General features: G+C 46.2%; 1 protein-coding gene across 4 annotated transcripts in view; it reads left to right on the top strand.

The window, feature by feature from the left end:
- Window positions 1–24,939, top strand: part of BANP (BTG3 associated nuclear protein) — a 753,599-nt gene that overhangs the window by 235,015 nt on the left and 493,645 nt on the right. For all 4 annotated transcript variants that reach the window (XM_063945657.1, XM_063945659.1, XM_063945658.1 and 1 more), the window contains one exon: window positions 205–383. In XM_063945657.1, coding sequence (XP_063801727.1) covers window positions 205–383 — 179 coding nt within the window. The remainder of the gene's footprint in view (window positions 1–204; window positions 384–24,939) is intronic.

Here is a 24,939-nt window from a genome sequence, read left to right as displayed (position 1 = left end):
CTAATTGGATGTGCCCCAATTGGTCCTTACTGTCGGCTTTGTATTTGTCTAATTCTGTATGCGTCATCCCATGGGTGAAGCTTAGCGGAGTACTCTGGTGCTTTATGGTTGATTAATGAGAGATATCACAGTGTGCAGACAGGCTTGGCCGTAAAGACCTCTATGGTAGTAATGGGTTAAGAAAACTGTTTAATTGTATTTCAGTGCTGTCACTGGACGGAGGCACAACACCATTGTGGTCAAGGTCCCAGGCCCAGATGACAGTCACAATGACGATGACAATGACAGTGGTTCTGAAGCAAGTGACACGTTGTCTAACAGTGGTCACTCGGGAAACTCCAGCATGGGGAACAATGTGACGCTCATCACACTTAACTCTGAAGGTATGTCCTTGGCAACCTGTTACACTATTGCTGAGCAGTGAGTCTGTGTGAAACCTGTAGCTCAGGCTCAAGTCCTATCAACCTTTATGTTAAATACAATGTGGTCAGATATGTAGTTCTTAGCCATGCTTCGTTATGTCGCATATAGCATGCCTCTTTGTACAGTCAGAGAGCCGCCCATGCCTTACCTTATTGTCAGAGAGCCGTCTGTGCCTCATTGTACCATTAGAGAGCCGCCCATGCCTCATTACATGGTCAGGGAGCCTCCCATGCCTCATTGTACAGTCAGATAGCCACACATGCTTCAATATACAGTCAGAGAGAACGCTGTTCCTAATGTATTTCAAATAAAATTGAGATTGTAGCTCTGGCTGCCTTTCGTCTCTAGTTTTGAGGTTCTTTAATTTATTACAGGTACAGTGCCTTTAGCAATGATCTAAGTATTGCTATCAGCAGTTTAGCTTTCTACTGCCTTCAGTTCTACCTAATCCCAGTCATAATAAACAGCGTAGCTTTCTCCTGCCTTCTAACTACCCCCAGCCACAATCAGCAGTGTAGCTTTCTCCTGCCTTCTACCTACCCTCAGCCACAATCAGCAGCGTAGCTGTCTCCTGCCTTCTACCTACCCTCAGCCACAATCAGCAGCGTATATTTCTCCTGCTTTCTACCTACCCCCAACCACAATCAGCAGCATAGCTGTCTCCTACCTTCTACCTACCTCCAGCCACAATCAGCAGCGTAGCTTTCTCCTGCCTTCTAGCAACCCACAATCGCAATCAGCAGCGTAGCTTTCTCCTGCCTTCTACCTACCCCCAACCACAATCAGCAGCGTAGCTGTGTCCTGCCTTCTACCTACCCCCAATCACAATCAGCAGCGTAGCTGTGTCCTACCTTCTACCTACCCCTAATCACAATCAGCAGCGTAGCTTTCTCCTGCCTTCTACCTACCCCCAACCACAATCAGCAGCGTAGCTTTCTCCTGCCTTCTACCTACCCCCAACCACAATCAGCAGCGTAGCTGTGTCCTGCCTTCTACCTACCCCCAATCACAATCAGCAGCGTAGCTTTCTCCTGCCTTCTACCTACCCCCAATCACAATCAGCAGCGTAGCTTTCTCCTGCCTTCTACCTACCCCCAATCACAATCAGCAGCGTAGCTTTCTCCTGCCTTCTACCTACCCCCAATCACAATCAGCAGCGTAGCTTTCTCCTGCGTTCTACCTACCCCCAACCACAATCAGCAGTGTAGCTTTCTCCTGCCTTCTACCTACCGGGTGTGGTATGGAAGGTAGATAGTAACTAGGTCGACAGTGTCTAGGTCGACCACTATTTGTTGACAGGGTCTTTAGATCGACAGGGCAAAAAGTCGACATGAGTTTTTTATGTTTTTTTTGGTGTTGTTTTCTTTGTAGAGTGACCGGGAACCCCAATTAGTGCACCGTTCCGATCGTAGTCCACGTGGATCGTTAAGTATGAAAAGGTTCAAAAAAATAAAAAAATCGTAAAAAACTCATGTCGACCTTTTGACCTGTCGACCAATAGTGTTCGACCAATAGTGGTCAACCTAGATAGTGTCGATCTAGTTACTGTCGACCTAGAGACCGGATCCCCTACCTACCTCCAGCCACAATCAGCAGCATAGCTTTCTCCTGCCTTCTACCTACCGGGTGTGGTATGGAAGGTAGATAGTAACTAGGTTACTATTGGTCGACAGGGTCTAGGTCGATAGGTCAAAAGGTCGACATGAGTTTTTTATGGGGGTTTTTGGTGTTGTTTTTTTTGTAGAGTGACCGGGAACCCCAATTAGTGCACCGTGTCCCCTCGCATAGCTCACTTCGCTCGCCATGATTACTTTTCCAATCGTAGTGCACGTGGATCGTTAAGTATGAAAAGGTTCAAAAAAAGAAAAAAAGAAACGTGAAAAACTCATGTCGACCTTTTGACCTGTCGACATAGTTACTATCGACCAGTAGTGGTCGACCTAGATAGTGTCGACCTCGTTACTGTCGACCTAGAGACCGGATCCCCTACCTGCCCCCAGCCACAATCAGCAGTGTAGCTGTCTCCTGCCTTCTACCTACCCCCAGCCACAATCGGCAATGTAGCTTTCTCTTGCCTTCTACCTACCCCCAACCACAATCAGCAGCGTATATTTCTCCTGCCTTCTACCTACCCCCAGCCACAATCAGCAGCGTATATTTCTCCTGCCTTCTACCTACCCCCAGCCACAATCAGCAGCATATATTTCTCCTGCCTTCTACCTACCCCCAGCCACAATCAGCAGCGTATATTTCTCCTGTCTTCTACCTACCCCCAGCCACAATCAGCAGCGTATATTTCTCCTGCCTTCTACCTACCCCCAGCCACAATCAGCAGTTTAGCTGTCTCCTGCCTTCTACCTACCCCCAGCCACAATCAGCAGTGTAGCTGTCTCCTGCCTTCTACCTACCCCCAGCCACAATCAGCAGCGTATATTTCTCCTGCCTTCTACCTACCCCCAACCACAATCAGCAGCGTATATTTCTCCTGCCTTCTACCTACCCCCAGCCACAATCAGCAGTGTAGCTGTCTCCTGCCTTCTACCTGCCCCCAGCCACAATCAGCAGTGTAGCTGTCTCCTGCCTTCTACCTACCCCCAACCACAATCAGCAGCGTATATTTCTCCTGCCTTCTACCTACCCCCAGCCACAATCAGCAGCGTATATTTCTCCTGCCTTCTACCTACCCCCAACCACAATCGGCAGCGTATATTTCTCCTGCCTTCTACCTACCCCCAGCCACAATCAGCAGTGTAGCTGTCTCCTGCCTTCTACCTACCCCCAGCCACAATCAGCAGTGTAGCTGTCTCCTGCCTTCTACCTACCCCCAATCACAATCAACAGCATATATATATTTCTCCCGCCTTCTACCTACCCCCAGCCACAATCAGCAGTATAGCTGTGTCCTGCCTTCTACTTACCCCTAGCCACAACAGAGAAGACAGGGAAGCCTTCAGTTACTTGTTTTACCAGAAATCTTTCTGATTCTCATTTACATAGAGTAAAGTGTAAGTGTAAAATGGTTATACAATGCATACATCGTCACACCTAGTTAACCACATAGGTGCTGAGCAGTGTTCCCTGAGTCTTAGAAGAGAGCGGAGGGTTCTGTCGCCATGATCGCTGGATTGCATGTAATTCCCAGGCATTCAGCGCTCACTCATGCTACGGTTTCAGTAATCTCTTGTTTGTATGTTAAAATTGTTGGCGCGGGTCTGATGATTGCTGATAGGTTCCTCTGGTCGGATGAAGGGCCCGGCTTCAGCTTTCCCATGTACACCGTGCATCCAAACCGCAGTTGGCTGTAGTGTGGTCGGGTATGGTTTCCGTCAGAAGAGACAAGAATGTGATGTTTGAGTGATTGGCCTTGTGCAGCTGCGAGTACATTGTAAACATGGCAGCCCGCGCGGCTCTCGCTCTCTCCCTACAAGTTAATGTTGAATATACACTGAGGTTTTTTTTTAGCATAAACGCTTGAAAGTTTATACCTACTGGCTGTAAGTGTGAATGCGTATGGTGGTTACTGGAAGACTCCAAGAGCAAACCCAGGGGCCGGTTGCATAGCTGATCATGCCAGGGTATTGGCACCAGTTACTCCTCAAAAAACAAACACTTAAATTGGCAATGATCCGCTTCTCTTCGAGCAGGAAACTCACATCAGGACGTTATTCTTGTTTGCAGATATGTCAGCAGCTTACTGGTTTTAATACCGTGTATTATGAAAAACGTATGAGAAGCATCTCGGGGTTACGGCTATGTATTAGAATTTGTTTTAAATATAACCTTCCTTAGCTAGACATTTCTGAGGACCATGGTGTTTCCTCTCTTTTCCATGTTCATATGTTTTGGACGTCATCCACTTTATATAGAAGCAGACAGGGCACTAAGTATTAGTTGTGGTTTCACGAGGATTGTATGTAAAAAGCAAACCCAGAATGAGGCAGAAGGTTATTGCAAGTCATTATTCTCTCCCGTGCGTATGTGTCTTGTGTACAGACTGATCGCACGATACAAGTGCTATAAACCACCTTGTCCAAGCAGAACTTGTACTCTGACAGTCGCCTGCTGCCAATAACTTCCACAACTGGAAGACATTACTCCTCCCTGGTGTCCCTCATAAAGCAATATCGTGGCCTAGAGTTGGTGAGAAAGTTTGTGTTCGGAGGTGCATCTGCCGGATCCAGCGTAATAAAGAAACTTATTAATCATACGATTTTCAGCAATATCAGTACACTTGCTGCTGTCCAAATACCTTTGCGTCAGATCACGCACCGTACAGAAGAGTCAGATTGCTTTGTGTTGATCACTATGCCCGAAAGCTGCGTTTCTCAGCATAAACAACCATCCAGTGGTGATATTGAAATCTGGAAAGTGTTGTGCTGAATCTCCTTAAGCCCCTTCCGACTCTATCTGCCAGCAAGAGGCAAGCTAGGATTCAGGTAGGGAGTTGAATTTGCTGACATTTGCAGACTGGATGTGCCGGACTTGGTGTCTCTGTCATTGTACGGGGGCCAAGCCAGCCTTGACTGTGCATAACTTGCGGTGAAACTCCAGTTCCAGCGCTCAGGGCCTTTTCCCTTTTAGATGGCTTTGAAGTCTTGCAAAAAGACTGTTTCAATAAAGCATAGGAAATGCCCGTTAGAGGAACAGTCTCTTGTCACTTACAGGTCAGCCGATGCCTCGTGCATAGGCCTTCCCAGTGTTTGTTATTCTTTAGATGCTGTATCAGGGCTGTGTATGTTCTCATAGGGAGAAACGGTCACTCCGAGTTTTCATTTGACAAAGGAGGCATGTTCCGAAGCTCAAAAGGCCAGACGTGTGATTGTTTTTTTGGGACGTGTAAAATCAGTGTTGAGTACTTTAGTAAAGCCACAGATGTCACTGTAATCTGGATTTTAACACTACAGATTTTGCAGTTTAACAAGAGGACATGTTTTGTTTAACATCTCTTAAGGTGGAACTGTCACCCTGTTGTCTTTATAATATCAAATAAGGATTTGTCTATTTTGACTGTGTATAAAAACTGCAATGAACTTTTATAGTGCCTTTTCACCTGTCTGTTTCTCTAAAATCTATCTGCCATGTAGTTTTTAAATAATCTAAAGTGCATTATCCAACCTCAGTAAGGTACTAGTTGCAGCTATGACTACACCTGCCAAGCTTGAGTAAATCTGATACTAAATGATGCCCCTCCATCTCTGAAAAGGCGCAGTATTAGCTGTTAGTGTGAACTGTCTCATGTTGTGACCTAATCTCACTTCCTGCTCTCCAGAATTTGCAGGATACTCACATATTTGGGGACTGCCCCATTTATAATGTGATTCGCTGTGAATTGCGTCCTTCCTCTGGAAGGTCCATCAAATGAGGCAAGTACAGTATGTTTTTATGATCCGTCAGATTCAATCAGGAACTTGTCAGACCGAGAAGGAGCTTGTTTGTACATGAGATATTTACAGAATGATTAATGCTTATGAATGTGTATATATGACCAGAAGATGAAGGACTTTGGGCATACATGTAAAAAAAATATTTTTATATATATTTTTAAGAAGGAAAAGGTGGGCACTCCAGACGCTCCGATATTCTTTCAGGTGCCAGAACAAACGGATGATATATGTGCAGAAAGGAATGGCACTCTGGAAATGTATAAATTACTTGAGTTTATTCTGTGCAAGAAAAAGCTGGTTCCTATTGAATGGACAGGCTGCATTCTTAGTGATGTCACTGGCTCCTAATGACTGGATAGGCTGCATTCTCAGTGATGTCACTGGCTCCTAATGACTGGATAGGCTGCATTCTCAGTGATGTCACTGGCTCCTAATGACTGGATAGGCTCCATTCTCAGTGATGTCACTGGCTCCTAATGACTGGATAGACTGCATTCTCAGTGATGTCACTGACTCTTAGTGAATGCATACTGTATGCTGAATTCTTAGTGAATGGATAGGCTGCATTTCCAATGATGTAACGGGCTCTTAGTGAATGGATTGCCTGCATTATCAGTTATGTCACTGGCTCTTAGTGAATGGATTGCCTGCATTATCAGCAATGTCACTGGCTCTTAGTGACTGGATTGCCTGCATTATCAGTGATGTCACTGGCTCTTAGTGACTGGATTGCCTGCATTATCAGTGATGCCACTGGCTCTTAGTGAATGGATAGGCTATATTCTTAGTGATGTCACTCGCTCTTGGTGAATGGGTCGCCTGCATTATCAGTGATGTCACTGGCGCTTAGTGAATTGATTGCCTGTATTCTCAGTGATGTCACTGGCGCTTAGTGAATGGATTGCCTGCATTTTCAGTGATGTCACTGGCTCTTAGTGAATGGATAGGCTGTATTCTCAGTGATGTCACTGGCTGTTAGTGAATGGATAGGCTGTATTCTCAGTGATGTCACTGGCTCTTGGTGAATGGATGGCCTGCATTCTCAGTGATGTCACTGGCGCTTAGTGAATCGATCGCCTGCAGTGATGTCACTAGCTCTAAGTTAATGGATAGGCTGCAGTCTCAGTGATGTCACTGGCTCTAAGTTAATGGATAGGCAGCACTTTTATGAATATACTTTCAGCCAATAAATTGGCTCCACTGCGTCTAGGCGACAGGTCCACATTAAGTCATCCTCTCATTCTAGCACCAAGCGTTTTCATATAATTGTAACTCTCTCCACTCCTCTTTTATGAAAAGGAAGTTTTTAATGCAGTGAAAATATTTAGTATGGTCTGTTCTGTGTGCATGGTTACTTGGCACATTCTCTGGCTCGAACAGATGTTTCTAGTCTTTTATGTGCTTGCTTCATATGTAAATGTTGAGAAAACTGCCAATCCATTAATATTTCTTGGGAATGGTTTCCTTCGGATGCTTGTAACACTCTGCTATGAAATACCTATTTGGGACCTGTGGAGACTTTGAGCAATAGTGTCTCTCCTCTGTAATTATGTGAGGCTGTGGTCAGCTGTAAGAATAATTTGAGAGCTGGACACTCACATTGTGTTAGGCTTGGGATAGGCAGGTTATATTGCAGTCTCTGCCAGAAAATCCTATGAGATTAATCACTAATAGTAAAAAATACATAAAAAAACCCCCAAACAAACAGAATAATAAAATAAAAAATATTGGGCTTTGTATTTTATTGAGGTTTTTTTACCCAGTCACTTAAGAATTCTTGAATAAACAGTAGTTCGCTGCGCTATATTCTGTATATATCATAAATTGTTTGAAAGCTTGTGAGATGTTTCTCACACCCCGCGCTTCTTCCAGCACTACATCTCTATCCAAAACATGCACCTGTGTCAGCCAATAACCTGATTGAGCTGCTTATTGCCGGCGGCTGCTGTTCATCTGCTGGTATTCCATATTGTCCTGCTATGGATGGCCGTTCACCCCTGCTGACATCACTGGGCAGGGGGAATGCACTGAGCGATTTTCAGCCCAGCGATGTCAGCGATCATCGCTGTGCATACGCACTGGGCAAAAACACCCAGTGTGTATGCACCTTTTGCGTCTACTGTAATCAGGCGGTAGCAATGTCATACACATGGGGAGAGATGTGTGCTGAGCGATCTATCAGTGACCGCTCAGCACAGCGCAAGGGGGGAGGGACGGGGGGGCCGCTCATTTCACTGCTGTGAAATGAGCGACCTGCTAGATAGTGCCTGCATGCAGGCTGATCTAGCAGCGCAATTGCGACGCGCGGGGTTGCGTATCGCTATCGCTGTGGGGCTTACACACTGAGAGATCCGTGCTTAAAGGCCAGCAACGACGGGAGAGATGTGTGCTGAGCGATCTTAACACAGACCGCTCAGCACACATCTCTCCCCCCGCTCAGCACAGCGCGATGTGTTGAGCGAGGTGGGGGGACGACAGGGGTGGGGGGCGCTCACTTCACACAGCGCTGAATTGAGCGACCCGCTAGATTGAGCCTGCATGCAGGTTCAATCTAGCACCCGCGATAGGGGGGCATACACACGACAGATCCCTGCTTAAAATCTAAGCAGATTGCTTAGAATTTAAGCACTGATCTCTCCGTGTGTACCCCCCTGGGCTTGAGGCAGAGAGCTCAGGCTTCTGCGATGCAACAGGACAGATGCGTATCCTTACTGTCTCTGGTCATCATGGCTTGTATATATAAAGGCCCGTATTCACGGGCAGATCTAGGGAGAGATATGTGCTGAGCGAACCGCTCAGCACACATCTCTCCCCCCGCTCAGCGCAGCGCGATGTATGCTGAGCGTGCGGGGGGGACCGGGGGGGGGGGGGGATACTCATTTCACCCAGTGGGTGAAATAAGCGACCTGCTAGATTGATCCGTCCACGATAGCGATGGATCGCTATCGCTGGGGGGCATACACACAGAGCGATCATGCTTAAAATCTAAGCAATGTAGTCAGATTGCTTAAATTATCGCTCCGTGAGTACCCCCCTTTATCCTCTACTTATTCTTGGTCTACAGGGCATGTTCTCCATTTAAATGAATGTTTGTTTATACACCCTATGTGGCTTCATTGTTTCCTGTGACCCTCCCTACTGTATAGCTTGGGTACGTTCCATTGTAAGAACTTCCATGGACTATTTAAGGGGAAAACAGAGAATTATAGTTACCTGATTAATTCCTTTTAATTACTCCTCGGCAGCCCAAGTTGCACTCAGACAGCTTGGTCACTGAAACACAGGGCCGGATTAAAGTCTTACATTCTTTGTAACTGAACATTAAGGGCCTACTGTGAGAAATAGAGATGTGGCTGGTGTTATGTGGGTGTGGCCAATGATGTGTGGGTGTGGCCAGTATCATGTGGGCGTGACAGTCTTCGCTATCAGCCCCAATGTCTCCCTAAAAACTTAAAAGCAGAACAATTGCATCAATTTATTGGGAAAATAGAAATACAATTTTAATATTTAAATGATTTATGGTCGGCCATGTGGCCCTCTGGGCAGCTTGTCATCACCAGGCTGTCTTGATGAGGGGCCTTTTTTGTGTAGGCATCACTCCATTGTAATTGTAATGGGGTGATGCTCACACGTAAACATCACCCCATTGTTAATCTGGCTCCGCTGAAACACACAGGGGAGATGAGGAGTCGCATGATATACCATACTGGGGTGTCCCTTATAATATACCTGTCCCTGTGTAACTATAAGTTTGGAAAAGTTTCCCCGTTTGGATAATAACTTACAGTATTGTCACCTCGGAGTATTCTGTTGCTCCAATAGCTGTCTGTCTCCTGTCAAACAGTCCTGTCAAACAGTAGCCTTCTATCCGATCCTTATTTCCTGTGACTGAAGATATAGTAACAGACACAAGTCCGGTGGGCCCTTCTGCAAATCAGATTTATATCACCGCCTCTCGTAGGTTGCTGGCGTGACTGTGTCTGGGACATATGGTTCGTCCCTGCTTACAGTGTGGGGAACATTGCTTTGGGGTTTATCGCGCTCCGGGGACATTCTCTGGCTAAGCCATGGAACAGACTAAACACATGTACTGTGACTGTTCTCCCTTTAGGATGCTGTTTGCTGATGTTTTAGAGCTTGCATCAAGCAGGTGCTGTATTAATTATTATTACAACCAGTTATCAGTGGATGATTAATGCATGATGTCACTAAGTTGTGCTGGAATTGAAGGAAACAAACAGCCCTGTTGTCATCTCCTCTCCCTGCACCATGTTAAGGTTCTGTGCTACACATACATCTAATCGTTTGCCACCGCAATTTGTAGCCCCTTGAGTCCTGCATAGCAAATGACATCACTTTTGTTCATAATTTTATCAGATCCTGCCCCGGGTCAGTACTATGCATGCCATGTTAAGTAATCCCAGGTGTGTCTGGCCTGACGGAGTTTAACTGGAAATCGTAATGTTACAGCCTGTGTCATAATGCAGTGAAAGAAAATATATACATTGACTGAATGGGGGGTATATGTGTGGTAATCTCTACGTTCGTGACAGTCTGCTGTGACTCCAGTGCTGATTCACGTTTATAGATCGACATGTTAAGTGTCTGTAGTTACATGTAATATCCATCTCACCCCCCCCCCCCCCCCCCCCCTTCCCCTCCCTATTACTATCACTGCTGAATTCCATGCCTCGGGTTAGAGTCTGAGACATTTTATGGCTGATTCTATCCTCGATCTATAATAATCACATTTAGAACGCTGCTCCTTGTCTGCTCATCCAGATGTTGGCTTTTCTGCATTTTTCCCCCCTTTTATTGGAAGCCTGCTATAATTCCTGCCCAATATACATGCAATGTTTATAGGAGTTGTAAATAGTTGATCTCAGAGGAAAAACTTTTAAAATAAAATATTACAGGGTGGAATCAACATTTTACAGCCATAAAAGTCGCTTTACTGGTCCTCCATCTAACCTTTTTGTACACAGACTAAGATAAGAACCGATTGCAGTGGACCCTCTTTTTTTTTTTTTTTTTTACACACAGCACATGCCTTTTCTATTTATTTCTGTTAAGCTGTACTCTGTGCTTTTTAGCCATGTACTTCTATCATCAGTCATAGTTGCTTATTTCCATTACCCAGGGATATGTCTCCCTCCAATAACAAGTTTATCTCACATAATTCAGTTCTGGTAAACTCCTGATTTTTTTTAATTTTTTTTTTATTTGTACTGATAGGAATCCTGCATAGGGAAAAGATCTCCCTCCAATATCAAGTTTATGTAATGTAATTCAATTCTGGTAAACTGTTTTGTTTTTTGTTGTTCATTTTTACTGATAGGAATCCTGCATAGGGAAAATATCTCCTTCCAATAACAAATTTATGTAATTTAATTAAATTCTGGTAAACTCCTGATTTTTTTTTTTTTTTTTACTGATAGGAATCCTGCATAGGGAAAATATCTCCTTCCAATAACAAGTTTATCTCACATAATTCAGTTCTGGTAAACTCCTAAAAACTTTTGCTGAAATTAATCCTGCGTAGGAAAAATATCTCCTTCCAATAACAAGTTTATGTAACGTAAGTCAGTTCTGGTAAACTCCTGATTTTTATTCTGTTTCTGAATGTTTTCATTAGCTCTCTTAAATAAGCCAAACGGTGTTTTAGATCTGGCGTTTAGCGGTCCTTTCATTGGTTTGTCTTTGACACCGCTATAATCCATGAGGGAATCCTGACCTTCAAGTCTGCAGACGGAACAGGAGGGTGACTGGGAAAAGAGTAACTGCTTTACACTTAATAATTCATGGTCATTTGCCACTTGGAGAAATGAACGCCACAAACATCTATGGACAGATAAAACTGAGCTTGTTTGGGTATAAACCACCACAGAAGACCAAACACATGAAATCACAGTTTTCCTATCTGTTCATTTGTGTATTTAGTAAGAACACCCAGCAGGGTCTCCATTGAAATAGTGTCTGCGCCTTTAGTAAAAATAACGTTTTGGATGAGGTCTACATTTTTTAGATAGTTATTATGTTTTTGTTTCCCACAAGTCTTTTAATGAGTAACCAGCTTCAAAATGAAATCACCGTTTTGTTGGGAACATCCGTTTTATAATCTGAATTGCGTTGTCTGTTGCTTTTATCTCCTGTAACTGCAAGTGTCCATACCTTGGATAAAAGCAAGGGAAGAGGGGGGGGGGGGGGGGGAGTCTGCGCATACCTGTTCAGCTGCGTGACAGTGCTGCCTGGAAGTGATGTATACCTGAATTGTAAAACGCGTTGCTCACACAGGAGGTATTCTCCATGGTTTGGGCATTATGACAACTCTCTGCCACATTATAAAAGGATGCAGTCGTAAAATGTATTTATTAACAGTTGTTTGTATAGTGCACCCATATTACACAGCACTTTCCAGAGAATATATGAGTCACTCCAGTCCCTGCCCCAATGGAGCTTACACTCTATATCCCCTAGCACAGGGAGGACGCCCACACAAATCGGCCATGACCAAGAATTGAACTCATGACCTCAGACACACAAACAGCAAAGTAAATGCTATATTATCCAGACCAAATATTACACCAAAAGCTCATAAAACTGATGCAGTAGTGTGTCCAGCCCCCAATAAAGAAGCTAACAGACACATAAGTCGCTACATGCAGCATTCTGCAGTGGGAGTTCCACCCGTGTCAGAACGTGAATATTTCCAGGAAGATGTACTTTTATTGTGTCTTTTATGGGTTTCGTTTGTAAACCATTTTTTTTGTTTTTGTTTTACATTTCCTACCTTTGAAACAGATGGTTGTTTTTTCTTTTTTCTTTATATCTATGTGGAAGTTTTCTTTATCACTGTCTGATTTTAGCTACTCAGCTGCTCACTATAATAACTATGTATGTTTGACTGCGGTTGCCTTTATTACATCCCGCTGCCTGTCAGTGGCAGCCTGTACCTTTCCTCTCGTAGTCGGTGATTTACCCACAGTGCTACATAATCATTTTGCTTTGATGAGATAGCCTATTTTAGCAGAATTTGTCTTTGGCTGTTTTTTTTTTTTATATATATTAAGGGGTGTATTTATCAACGTTTGAAAAAGTAATAAAATTGTGAGAGATAAAGTATCAGTCAATCGGCATCTGACTTACATGTTACAGACTGTGTTTAAAAAATGACAGGAGCTGATTGGTTGGTAGTTTATTTTTCATAATTTTATCTCTCTGGAAGCTTTGAGTAATGCCCTCCTAAAACACACAGATAGAAAACACATGAACTGCATATTTACATTTAGCAACTGCAGTGAGTGCTGGTACGCTGCATTCTCAGGGCAAAGTACAATAACGTATCAACCTTAGGACTCGCGTACATGTGCAACATGCACTGGGAGCCTGTGCGCTGCATTCTCAGGGCAAAGTATAATAATGTATCAGCTTAGGGCTCGTATACATGTGCAGTGGGAGCTGGTACGCTGCTTTCTCTGGCCAAAGTATAATAATAGATCGGCCTTAGTGCAGTGGGAGCTGGTACGCTGCTTTCTCGGGCCAAAGTATAATAACAGATCGGCCTTAGTGCAGTGGCAGCTGGTACGCTGCTTTCTCGGGCCAAAGTATAATAACAGATCGGCCTTAGTGCAGTGGGAGCTGGTACGCTGCTTTCTCGGGCCAAAGTATAATAGCAGATCGGCCTTAGTGCAGTGGGAGCTGGTACGCTGCTTTCTCGGCCCAAAGTATAATAACAGATCGGCCTTAGTGCAGTGGGAGCTGGTACGCTGCTTTCTCGGGCCAAAGTATAATAACAGATCGGCCTTAGTGCAGTGGGAGCTGGTACGCTGCTTTCTCGGCCCAAAGTATAATAACAGATCGGCCTTAGTGCAGTGGGAGCTGGTACGCTGCTTTCTTCAGGCAAAGTATAATAATAGATCGGCCTTAGTGCAGTGGGAGCTGGTACGCTGCTTTCTCGGCCCAAAGTATAATAATAGATCGGCCTTAGTGCAGTGGGAGCTGGTACGCTGCTTTCTCAGCTCAAAGTATAATAACAGATCGGCCTTAGTGCAGTGGGAGCTGGTACGCTGGTTTCTCGGGCCAAAGTATAATAACAGATCGGCCTTAGTGCAGTGGGAGCTGGTACGCTGCTTTCTCGGCCCAAAGTATAATAATAGATCGGCCTTAGTGCAGTGGGAGCTGGTACGCTGCTTTCTCGGCCCAAAGTATAATAACAGATCGGCCTTAGTGCAGTGGCAGCTGGTACGCTGCTTTCTTCAGGCAAAGTATAATAACAGATCGGCCTTAGTGCAGTGGGAGCTGGTACGCTGCTTTCTCGGCCCAAAGTATAATAATAGATCGGCCTTAGTGCAGTGGGAGCTGGTACGCTGCTTTCTCGGGCCAAAGTATAATAACAGATCGGCCTTAGTGCAGTGGGAGCTGGTACGCTGCTTTCTCGGCCCAAAGTATAATAATAGATCGGCCTTAGTGCAGTGGGAGCTGGTACGCTGCTTTCTCGGCCCAAAGTATAATAACAGATCGGCCTTAGTGCAGTGGGAGCTGGTACGCTGCTTTCTTCAGGCAAAGTATAATAACAGATCGGCCTTAGTGCAGTGGGAGCTGGTACGCTGCTTTCTCGGCCCAAAGTATAATAATAGATCGGCCTTAGTGCAGTGGGAGCTGGTACGCTGCTTTCTCGGGCCAAAGTATAATAACAGATCGGCCTTAGTGCAGTGGGAGCTGGTACGCTGCTTTCTTGGGCCAAAGTATAATAACAGATCGGCCTTAGTGCAGTGGCAGCTGGTACGCTGCTTTCTCGGCCCAAAGTATAATAATAGATCGGCCTTAGTGCAGTGGGAGCTGGTACGCTGCTTTCTCGGCCCAAAGTATAATAACAGATCGGCCTTAGTGCAGTGGGAGCTGGTACGCTGCTTTCTCGGGCCAAAGTATAATAACAGATCGGCCTTAGTGCAGTGGGAGCTGGTACGCTGCTTTCTCGGGCCAAAGTATAATAACAGATCGGCCTTAGTGCAGTGGGAGCTGGTACGCTGCTTTCTTCAGGCAAAGTATAATAACAGATCGGCCTTAGTGCAGTGGCAGCTGGTACGCTGCTTTCTCGGGCCAAAGTATAATAACAGATCGGCCTTAGTGCAGTGGGAGCTGGTACGCTGCTTTCTCGGCCCAAAGTATAATAACAGATCGGCCTTAGTGCAGTGGGAGCTGGTACGCTGCTTTCTCGGGCCAAAGTATAATAATAGATCGGCCTTAGTGCAGTGGGAGCTGGTACGCTGCTTTCTCGGCCCAAAGTATAATAATAGATCGGCCTTAGTGCAGTGGGAGCTGGTACGCTGCTTTCTCGGGCCAAAGTATAATAACAGATCGGCCTTAGTGCAGTGGGAGCTGGTACGCTGCTTTCTCGGCCCAAAGTATAATAACAGATCGGCCTTAGTGCAGTGGGAGCTGGTACGCTGCTTTCTCGGGCCAAAGTATAATAATAGATCGGCCTTAGTGCAGTGGGAGCTGGTACGCTGCTTTCTCGGCCCAAAGTATAATAATAGATCGGCCTTAGTGCAGTGGGAGCTGGTACGCTGCTTTCTCAGCCCAAAGTATAATAACAGATCGGCCTTAGTGCAGTGGCAGCTGGTACGCTGCTTTCTCAGCCCAAAGTATAATAATAGATCGGCCTTAGTGCAGTGGCAGCTGGTACGCTGCTTTCTCGGCCCAAAGTATAATAACAGATCGGCCTTAGTGCAGTGGGAGCTGGTACGCTGCTTTCTCGGCCCAAAGTATAATAATAGATCGGCCTTAGTGCAGTGGGAGCTGGTACGCTGCTTTCTCGGCCCAAAGTATAATAACAGATCGGCCTTAGTGCAGTGGGAGCTGGTACGCTGCTTTCTCGGGCCAAAGTATAATAACAGATCGGCCTTAGTGCAGTGGGAGCTGGTACGCTGCTTTCTTCAGGCAAAGTATAATAACAGATCGGCCTTAGTGCAGTGGCAGCTGGTACGCTGCTTTCTCGGCCCAAAGTATAATAATAGATCGGCCTTAGTGCAGTGGGAGCTGGTACGCTGCTTTCTCGGGCCAAAGTATAATAGCAGATCGGCCTTAGTGCAGTGGCAGCTGGTACGCTGCTTTCTCGGCCCAAAGTATAATAGCAGATCGGCCTTAGTGCAGTGGCAGCTGGTACGCTGCTTTCTCGGCCCAAAGTATAATAACAGATCGGCCTTAGTGCAGTGGGAGCTGGTACGCTGCTTTCTCGGCCCAAAGTATAATAACAGATCGGCCTTAGTGCAGTGGCAGCTGGTACGCTGCTTTCTCGGGCCAAAGTATAATAACAGATCGGCCTTAGTGCAGTGGGAGCTGGTACGCTGCTTTCTCGGCCCAAAGTATAATAACAGATCGGCCTTAGTGCAGTGGCAGCTGGTATGCTGCTTTCTCGGGCCAAAGTATAATAACAGATCGGCCTTAGTGCAGTGGGAGCTGGTACGCTGCTTTCTCGGGCCAAAGTATAATAACAGATCGGCCTTAGTGCAGTGGCAGCTGGTACGCTGCTTTCTCGGGCCAAAGTATAATAACAGATCGGCCTTAGTGCAGTGGGAGCTGGTACGCTGCTTTCTCGGGCCAAAGTATAATAACAGATCGGCCTTAGTGCAGTGGGAGCTGGTACGCTGCTTTCTCGGCCCAAAGTATAATAATAGATCGGCCTTAGTGCAGTGGGAGCTGGTACGCTGCTTTCTCGGGCCAAAGTATAATAACAGATCGGCCTTAGTGCAGTGGGAGCTGGTACGCTGGTTTCTCGGGCCAAAGTATAATAGCAGATCGGCCTTAGTGCAGTGGGAGCTGGTACGCTGCTTTCTTCAGGCAAAGTATAATAACAGATCGGCCTTAGTGCAGTGGCAGCTGGTACGCTGCTTTCTCGGGCCAAAGTATAATAACAGATCGGCCTTAGTGCAGTGGGAGCTGGTACGCTGCTTTCTCGGCCCAAAGTATAATAACAGATCGGCCTTAGTGCAGTGGGAGCTGGTACGCTGCTTTCTCGGGCCAAAGTATAATAACAGATCGGCCTTAGTGCAGTGGGAGCTGGTACGCTGCTTTCTCGGCCCAAAGTATAATAACAGATCGGCCTTAGTGCAGTGGGAGCTGGTACGCTGCTTTCTCGGGCCAAAGTATAATAATAGATCGGCCTTAGTGCAGTGGGAGCTGGTACGCTGCTTTCTCGGCCCAAAGTATAATAACAGATCGGCCTTAGTGCAGTGGGAGCTGGTACGCTGCTTTCTCGGGCCAAAGTATAATAATAGATCGGCCTTAGTGCAGTGGGAGCTGGTACGCTGCTTTCTCGGCCCAAAGTATAATAATAGATCGGCCTTAGTGCAGTGGGAGCTGGTACGCTGCTTTCTCGGGCCAAAGTATAATAACAGATCGGCCTTAGTGCAGTGGGAGCTGGTACGCTGCTTTCTCGGCCCAAAGTATAATAACAGATCGGCCTTAGTGCAGTGGGAGCTGGTACGCTGCTTTCTCGGGCCAAAGTATAATAATAGATCGGCCTTAGTGCAGTGGGAGCTGGTACGCTGCTTTCTCGGCCCAAAGTATAATAATAGATCGGCCTTAGTGCAGTGGGAGCTGGTACGCTGCTTTCTCAGCCCAAAGTATAATAACAGATCGGCCTTAGTGCAGTGGCAGCTGGTACGCTGCTTTCTCAGCCCAAAGTATAATAATAGATCGGCCTTAGTGCAGTGGCAGCTGGTACGCTGCTTTCTCGGCCCAAAGTATAATAACAGATCGGCCTTAGTGCAGTGGGAGCTGGTACGCTGCTTTCTCGGCCCAAAGTATAATAATAGATCGGCCTTAGTGCAGTGGGAGCTGGTACGCTGCTTTCTCAGCTCAAAGTATAATAACAGATCGGCCTTAGTGCAGTGGGAGCTGGTACGCTGCTTTCTTCAGGCAAAGTATAATAATAGATCGGCCTTAGTGCAGTGGGAGCTGGTACGCTGCTTTCTCGGCCCAAAGTATAATAACAGATCGGCCTTAGTGCAGTGGGAGCTGGTACGCTGCTTTCTCGGGCCAAAGTATAATAACAGATCGGCCTTAGTGCAGTGGGAGCTGGTACGCTGCTTTCTTCAGGCAAAGTATAATAACAGATCGGCCTTAGTGCAGTGGCAGCTGGTACGCTGCTTTCTCGGCCCAAAGTATAATAACAGATCGGCCTTAGTGCAGTGGGAGCTGGTACGCTGCTTTCTCGGCCCAAAGTATAATAATAGATCGGCCTTAGTGCAGTGGGAGCTGGTACGCTGCTTTCTCGGGCCAAAGTATAATAGCAGATCGGCCTTAGTGCAGTGGCAGCTGGTACGCTGCTTTCTCGGCCCAAAGTATAATAGCAGATCGGCCTTAGTGCAGTGGCAGCTGGTACGCTGCTTTCTCGGCCCAAAGTATAATAACAGATCGGCCTTAGTGCAGTGGGAGCTGGTACGCTGCTTTCTCGGCCCAAAGTATAATAACAGATCGGCCTTAGTGCAGTGGGAGCTGGTACGCTGCTTTCTCGGGCCAAAGTATAATAACAGATCGGCCTTAGTGCAGTGGGAGCTGGTACGCTGCTTTCTCGGCCCAAAGTATAATAACAGATCGGCCTTAGTGCAGTGGCAGCTGGTATGCTGCTTTCTCGGGCCAAAGTATAATAACAGATCGGCCTTAGTGCAGTGGGAGCTGGTACGCTGCTTTCTCGGGCCAAAGTATAATAACAGATCGGCCTTAGTGCAGTGGCAGCTGGTACGCTGCTTTCTCGGGCCAAAGTATAATAACAGATCGGCCTTAGTGCAGTGGGAGCTGGTACGCTGCTTTCTCGGGCCAAAGTATAATAACAGATCGGCCTTAGTGCAGTGGGAGCTGGTACGCTGCTTTCTCGGCCCAAAGTATAATAATAGATCGGCCTTAGTGCAGTGGGAGCTGGTACGCTGCTTTCTCGGGCCAAAGTATAATAACAGATCGGCCTTAGTGCAGTGGGAGCTGGTACGCTGGTTTCTCGGGCCAAAGTATAATAGCAGATCGGCCTTAGTGCAGTGGGAGCTGGTAGGCTGCTTTCTTGGGGCAAAGTATAATAGCAGATCGGCCTTAGGGCTTGCATACATGTGCAACGTGCAGGGGAGCTGGTATAATAACAGATCGGCCTGAGTGCTTGCTTACATGTGCAACAATGCAGCCTAGTGATCTCTCTCTGGCATGAGTCTCCACATAACTGACTGGCAGGTGGCTAGTAGTGCAGGCAAAAATGGACCATTCAGTGGGCGCATTATTGGAGTGTTGGATGGTGCATGTCAGTACAAGTGGCTACGTTCCCAGACTCACAGCCACAGGCATAGGAGGCCATAGTCAGGCAGAGACACTGTATCTGCCATAGGGCTGGGGCTAGTTTAAAATGATATGCGGCATGCCTATATTCTCTGTGCGTCTGTATACGAAATTCTATGTTAGTTTTTTTTCTAGGTATGTACTGTAACATACCATTTCGTATGCAGATACGGCCAGGGTCACACAAAAAATATAGGCATGCCAAATATCAATTTAATTAGCATAAGCTGCTTGTGTGTCCTATTCGCATTGTTCTGCGAATAAGATGCATTTTAATGGAAAAAGTTGCTTGGCACTACCGAGTAACGCCACTGCATGGCATGACTAGAAGGGCTGTTTAGTGTGCAGGGAGGCTAGATGTAAGTGGACACATCTGTAGTTAGCATTCGACGCCCAGGATGCCGATGGACAGCAGACCAACGCTGGAATCCTGACATCCCTAGCATAAGTTTTAGGGAGAGGTTAGGGTTAGGCTGCTTGATGGGGATGGTTAGGCTGCGGGAGGGGATGGTTAGGGTTAGGCTGCGGAAAGGGAGAGTTATGTTTAGGCTGCGCGGGAGGGGACTGTTAGGGTTACGCTGTGGTGCTGGGGGGATTAGTCTTTGTGTGCAATAATTCCTGCAGATATATGAGCAGTTTAGTGTCCTTTTTCATAATAAAATTTAATGTAATATTCCATAAAATGTATTCCTATTGAACTGGATTTTTTACAGTCCATCAGTCCATTGAGAAATACAATGTTTAGTGAGTTTGAGTGGGTGTGGTTCGTTTTATCGGCATTCATCCGTTCGACAATGCTTTGATCGACCACGGTACTTCGAAAAGTACAACTCATCGACTGTCTGTATATCGACAGTAACATTAGTTCGACTTGTATTGGTCGACCGTAACAAATGATCGTCAGTTACTTTGTCGTGTATTTTAGTTAGACATAACATACTGTTCGACGTAATATACATAGACATTGATTAAGATCGACAGTAGTTTGTTCGACCACAGCGTTAGATCGAAAGCTGTTAGATCGACAGTAACTAGTTCGACAGTTAATAGACCGACTGCCATTAGTTCTGATAATGCTGATTTTGATTACCTTATAACCTTCACTATATGGGTAAGAGACTTAATACGCAATTGGCGTATGGGGTACCGTAAGGGTACGCACTTAGCGTAGCATACGCTCGGCCGTGATCGAGACGCACATGCGGCACGCTCGCTCACAGCTTACGCTTGGTGTCGAGCACGCTATAGGCGAGCGACTACCGTAATGCTACGCTACCAGCGTAGCGGACGCTCGAGACCACGAGAAGATCACGAGCGGCGCAGACGCTCACAAGATGACAATCAGTAAACCTTGAATGTAACACACAGAAAGGATACTCTTATACTGTAAACCTTGTACTGAAACACTGTAGCGATATAACGCTGCTTAACCTTGTTAATACTAAAGCTGTTTGAGCGATCGAGACGCTCCTATTACCCACTGCAATGTAATGAACACACGATACCGTGCTAAGGTTCCAACACCTTTACTATCAAGCTTTTAAGTTATATCGAAAAAGGTAAAACAGTTCACAAGTCATACACTACAAACTAACATATAATTCTAACAGAATATCTAGACAAAAATATACAATAACGTTAAAATCTTATACTAAACAGAGAGAGAGAGAATATGGCCAATACAAGCAAAGAGCGAGATGATTACAGAGAATTACTTACACACACTGGGAATGATCGCTGCGCAGCCTGGTACCAGCTCCGAGTTAGTCAATATGAAAACCGTTTGTGGAGAGTCAGGGAGCGGCCCAGGCTGGCTGATCTTATATACACTGAGTACAGTATACTACAAAGGGACCTATAATCTCATTGTTCATTGGACACAGGAATGTCTCCTCGCATCATAACAAAAGGTCATAGGTTAGTTTGAACAGGTGGGCTGTGACTATATCAAACTGCTCAGGTGGGAGGGAATCTGAAGATTCCCGCCGCATGGGTAATGAATCGCAAATATATGAAATGTCCAGAATCTACTAATGGCCATAACTATACGCAGGAGCGATTAATCTTTACCTAACCAACACCGGATTGTAGCTATTAAAATGTTCTTTAGTTAGGTACCAGACACAGCTGTTCAAACCCTGTCTGACCCTTCGTACCATACAAAGAGGAATTCCTCTGTCCAGCGACTATTTACATTAAACAAACTTACAGTCATTATTAAGGGGAACATTATCTATAAAACATACTATTTGGTGTTATTATTTAACGATTGAGTCGCCCGCTAGACGCACACAAACTCTACCGTAAATGCACATACCACGCGCTCGAGCGCATGGCCGAGGCGCCATCACGCGGCTGCGAGTATCCGCACGCACGGGAGAGAATGTGCACGTGCAGCAGGCACGCGCATGAGGTGAATATATGGCAACGTGCAGCGTGATATTTTTCTGACTTTGACAGTTCGAACATCTTTTATTTCGACATCAACTAGTTCGAAATTTGTTTTATCGACCGTTAATAGGTCGACCGCAAATAGTTCGAACATCTATTTGGTCGACAAAACTTAGATCGACACAACTTAGATCGACACCTAATAGGGTCGACAGGTAATAAGTCGACATATACAAGATCGACAAAACTTAGATCGACACCAATTACTTTGACAGTTAATATATCGACATATAAATATAGGCCAACTATAGAAAAAAAGCTCTACAGTGCTACCCCTGCTTTCATTCGTGGAACTACAGCTCCCAGCCAGCCCTTACATCCACCACATACACAATCCCCTGACCTGCTGCACATCTGCAACGCTGACACCCCCCCCCCCGCTAGTCCCCACGATACCTGCGCAAACTTAGACGCCGCCGCCATCCCCCCTAGTCACCCCGCTGCCCGTCTACATTTACACACCTAGCTATACACCTCACTGCCTTACGCATGTTTCCCCGTGGCACTACAAGTAACACAACGCCCTGGCACTGCTCCCCGCTCTGGTAGCACAGTAACACCCTTCATGAAAGACCGCACCCATGTCTGCCAGCACACCCGGGCACTCTGCTGCACACCTGCAACGCTGAAACCCCCCCCCCGTCCACCTAGCCAGCCTAGCCCCTATATGCACTTAACCTCACCTTCCTCCAACTGTCCCCCGAATCCCAGCTATCGCCAGCCGTGTACCCCGAGACGCACACCGCTCTCCCTAGCCATCTACCCCTCTACTACCATACGCTCCCCGCTGTCCGTCTAAGTTTGCACGGGTATCGTGGGGAATAGCGGGGGGGGGGCGGGGGGGTGTCAGCGTTGCAGATGGATGTGCAGCAGGGTGCCCGGGTGTGCTGGCAGACATGGGTGGGGTCATTCATGAAGGGTGTTACTGTGCTACCAGAGCGGGGAGCAGTGCCAGGGCGTTGTGTTACTTGTAGTGCCACAGGGAAACGTGGAGCGCGTAAGGCAGTGGGGTGTATAGCTAGGCGTGTAAATGTAGACGGGCAGCGGGGTGACTAGGGGGGGTGGCGGCGGCATCTACGTTTGCACGGGTATCGTGGGGAATAGCGGGGGGGTTTCAGCATTGCAGATGTGCAGCAGGGTGCCAGGGTGTGCTGGCAGACATGGGTGGGGTCTTTCATGTAGGGTGTAACTGTGCTACCAGAGCGGGGAGCAGTGCCAGGGCGTTGTGTTACTTGTAGTGCGTAAATGTAGACAGGCAGCGGGGTGACTAGGGGGGATGGCGGCGGCGTCTAAGTTTGCACGAGTATCGTGGGGAATAGCGGGGGGGGGGGGTTCAGCGTTGCAAATGTAGACGGGAAGCGGGGTGACTAGGGGGAATGGCTGAACCGGTATCGGGGTGGATAGCAGGTGGGGGGAGGGGGCCAGCATTGCAGATGTGCAGCAGGTCAGGGGATTGTGTAGGTGGTGGATGTAAGGGCTGGCTGGAAGCTGTAGTTCCACGAATGGAAGCAGGGGTTGCGTTGTAGATTGTTTTTCTATACTTGGCCTATTTATATGTCGATATATTAATTGTCGAAGTATTTAGTGTCGATCTAAGTTTTGTCGATCTTATATATGTCGAGCTATTACCTGTCGACCCAATTAAGTTTCGATCTAAGTTTTGTCGGTCTATGGTTTGTCGATCTTCTGTATGTCGATCTATTTGTTTGTCGAACAATTACATGTCGATGAGTTTTTGGTCGAACTTGTTCCTGTCGATGATTTGTTTGTCGATCTTATGTTGTGTCGCTGTTGTGCGTGTTGTGTCGATCTACTGTTTGTCGAATATGCGTCTTGTCGATGTTGCTGATATGTCGATCTTGTGTTTGTCGATGTTCGATCACTGTCGATGTAGGTATTGTCTATGTAGGTGTTGTCGATGTTGCGTGGTCGATGTTAGCGTTGTCGATACCGTTTGAGTATGAGTAACATTTAGAAAGATGTTTGGGATATAATATTCTTTTATGCTGTCTCTGAGCTCTTCGGCTTTGCTGATCCCCTAATGCCGTCCGTTTTTTGTGTGTTTTATTTGATAATAGGAAAGTGTGTCCTATGTGGACGTATTTGTAGAAGATTCGTGCTTGCTTACTTCATGAGCTGTAACCGAAGAGCAAGGCATCTCTTACACATGGGAATACCCCTGTATTGCTCTGCTACAAGCAGACTACACAGCATTTGTGGATCACTGTTCTTTAATACTAGTGCTGCACTTCCGTACACACTCAGCCGCCTGCAGGGGGAGCTGTCAATCACTTTTTCAGTTGAACTGTTTAACATCTGCATAATTTACAAACTTCTCCCTCTGAAATAACAGCTGCTTCTAAGAGGATTTGTTCCCCACTTTAAGAGGAGGTATAATTAGTTGATCCTCCAAGAATTCTGAATGATAATCAGTTTAATTTTTGTTTATAAGCAAGGAATGTGTATGCGAAGATTCAGTTTCAGTGTAAACACAGTGAAGGAGAGGATCTGTCTGGCCGAGGAGTATACATTATTCCTAAAAATGTGGAGCGTATCCTGGCTTGTCATTTCCAAATATACAGGGCTCCTCTCTTGACCTCTTCTTCAGTTAGTTATACTCCAAGCAAAACTTTATTTTAAGCACCAATGATTCTTCTTTGGGGTCAATCCTATTAGGATCAAGGTCTGGAGGAAACGCTGGCCCGATCTCACCCCTATGGGTCTGTGAAAGAAAATAAGTGAGCCCAGAGGTACCGTAACTGCGGCACATATCTGCACTTACTTAAACCTTGAGGAGGCTTGCGGCTAATAGAATTGACCCCCTAGAGGGTTCATGATGATCACGTAAGCTGAGAGTCAGTGTGGCTATATGCCATACTTATGGCTGATTCATAGGGCGAGATCGGGCCGCGTTTCGTTCAGTTTCAAATTGCTGTCATGTTTTATGCAGTTATTCCCATTAAATTGGCAATTTGCATGATCATGTCTGCATTAATCTCAAAGAGGCCTAGCGATCCATGGGGGAGATTCAAATGTTTGAAAAGTCAGTTGGGAGTCTGTTTTTTCCTATCTAATAGACAGGAAAAAAACAGACACCCAACCGACTTTTCAAACATTTGAATCTCCCCCCATGACTCCTAGAAATCAATCAGATCTTAGGCCAAGTCAGTCTGCTGTAAGTTACATTTCTCAGTGTCTGCTATAGGTTACACAACACAACAGATGTGCTGTTTGCATCAGGGTATTTAACGGACCATTGTGGACTTGTGTATACTGAATGGTTTCTACAACCTCATTTCAAAATGTAAGGCAACGCAAGACAACCACTGATAAAATGTCACTGCACGTGGACTTACTGATC

The sequence above is a fragment of the Pseudophryne corroboree genome, chromosome 11 (genome assembly GCF_028390025.1).
Source record: "Pseudophryne corroboree isolate aPseCor3 chromosome 11, aPseCor3.hap2, whole genome shotgun sequence".
Taxonomy (NCBI): domain Eukaryota; kingdom Metazoa; phylum Chordata; class Amphibia; order Anura; family Myobatrachidae; genus Pseudophryne; species Pseudophryne corroboree.
This window is presented reverse-complemented; position numbering and strand designations above follow the sequence as displayed.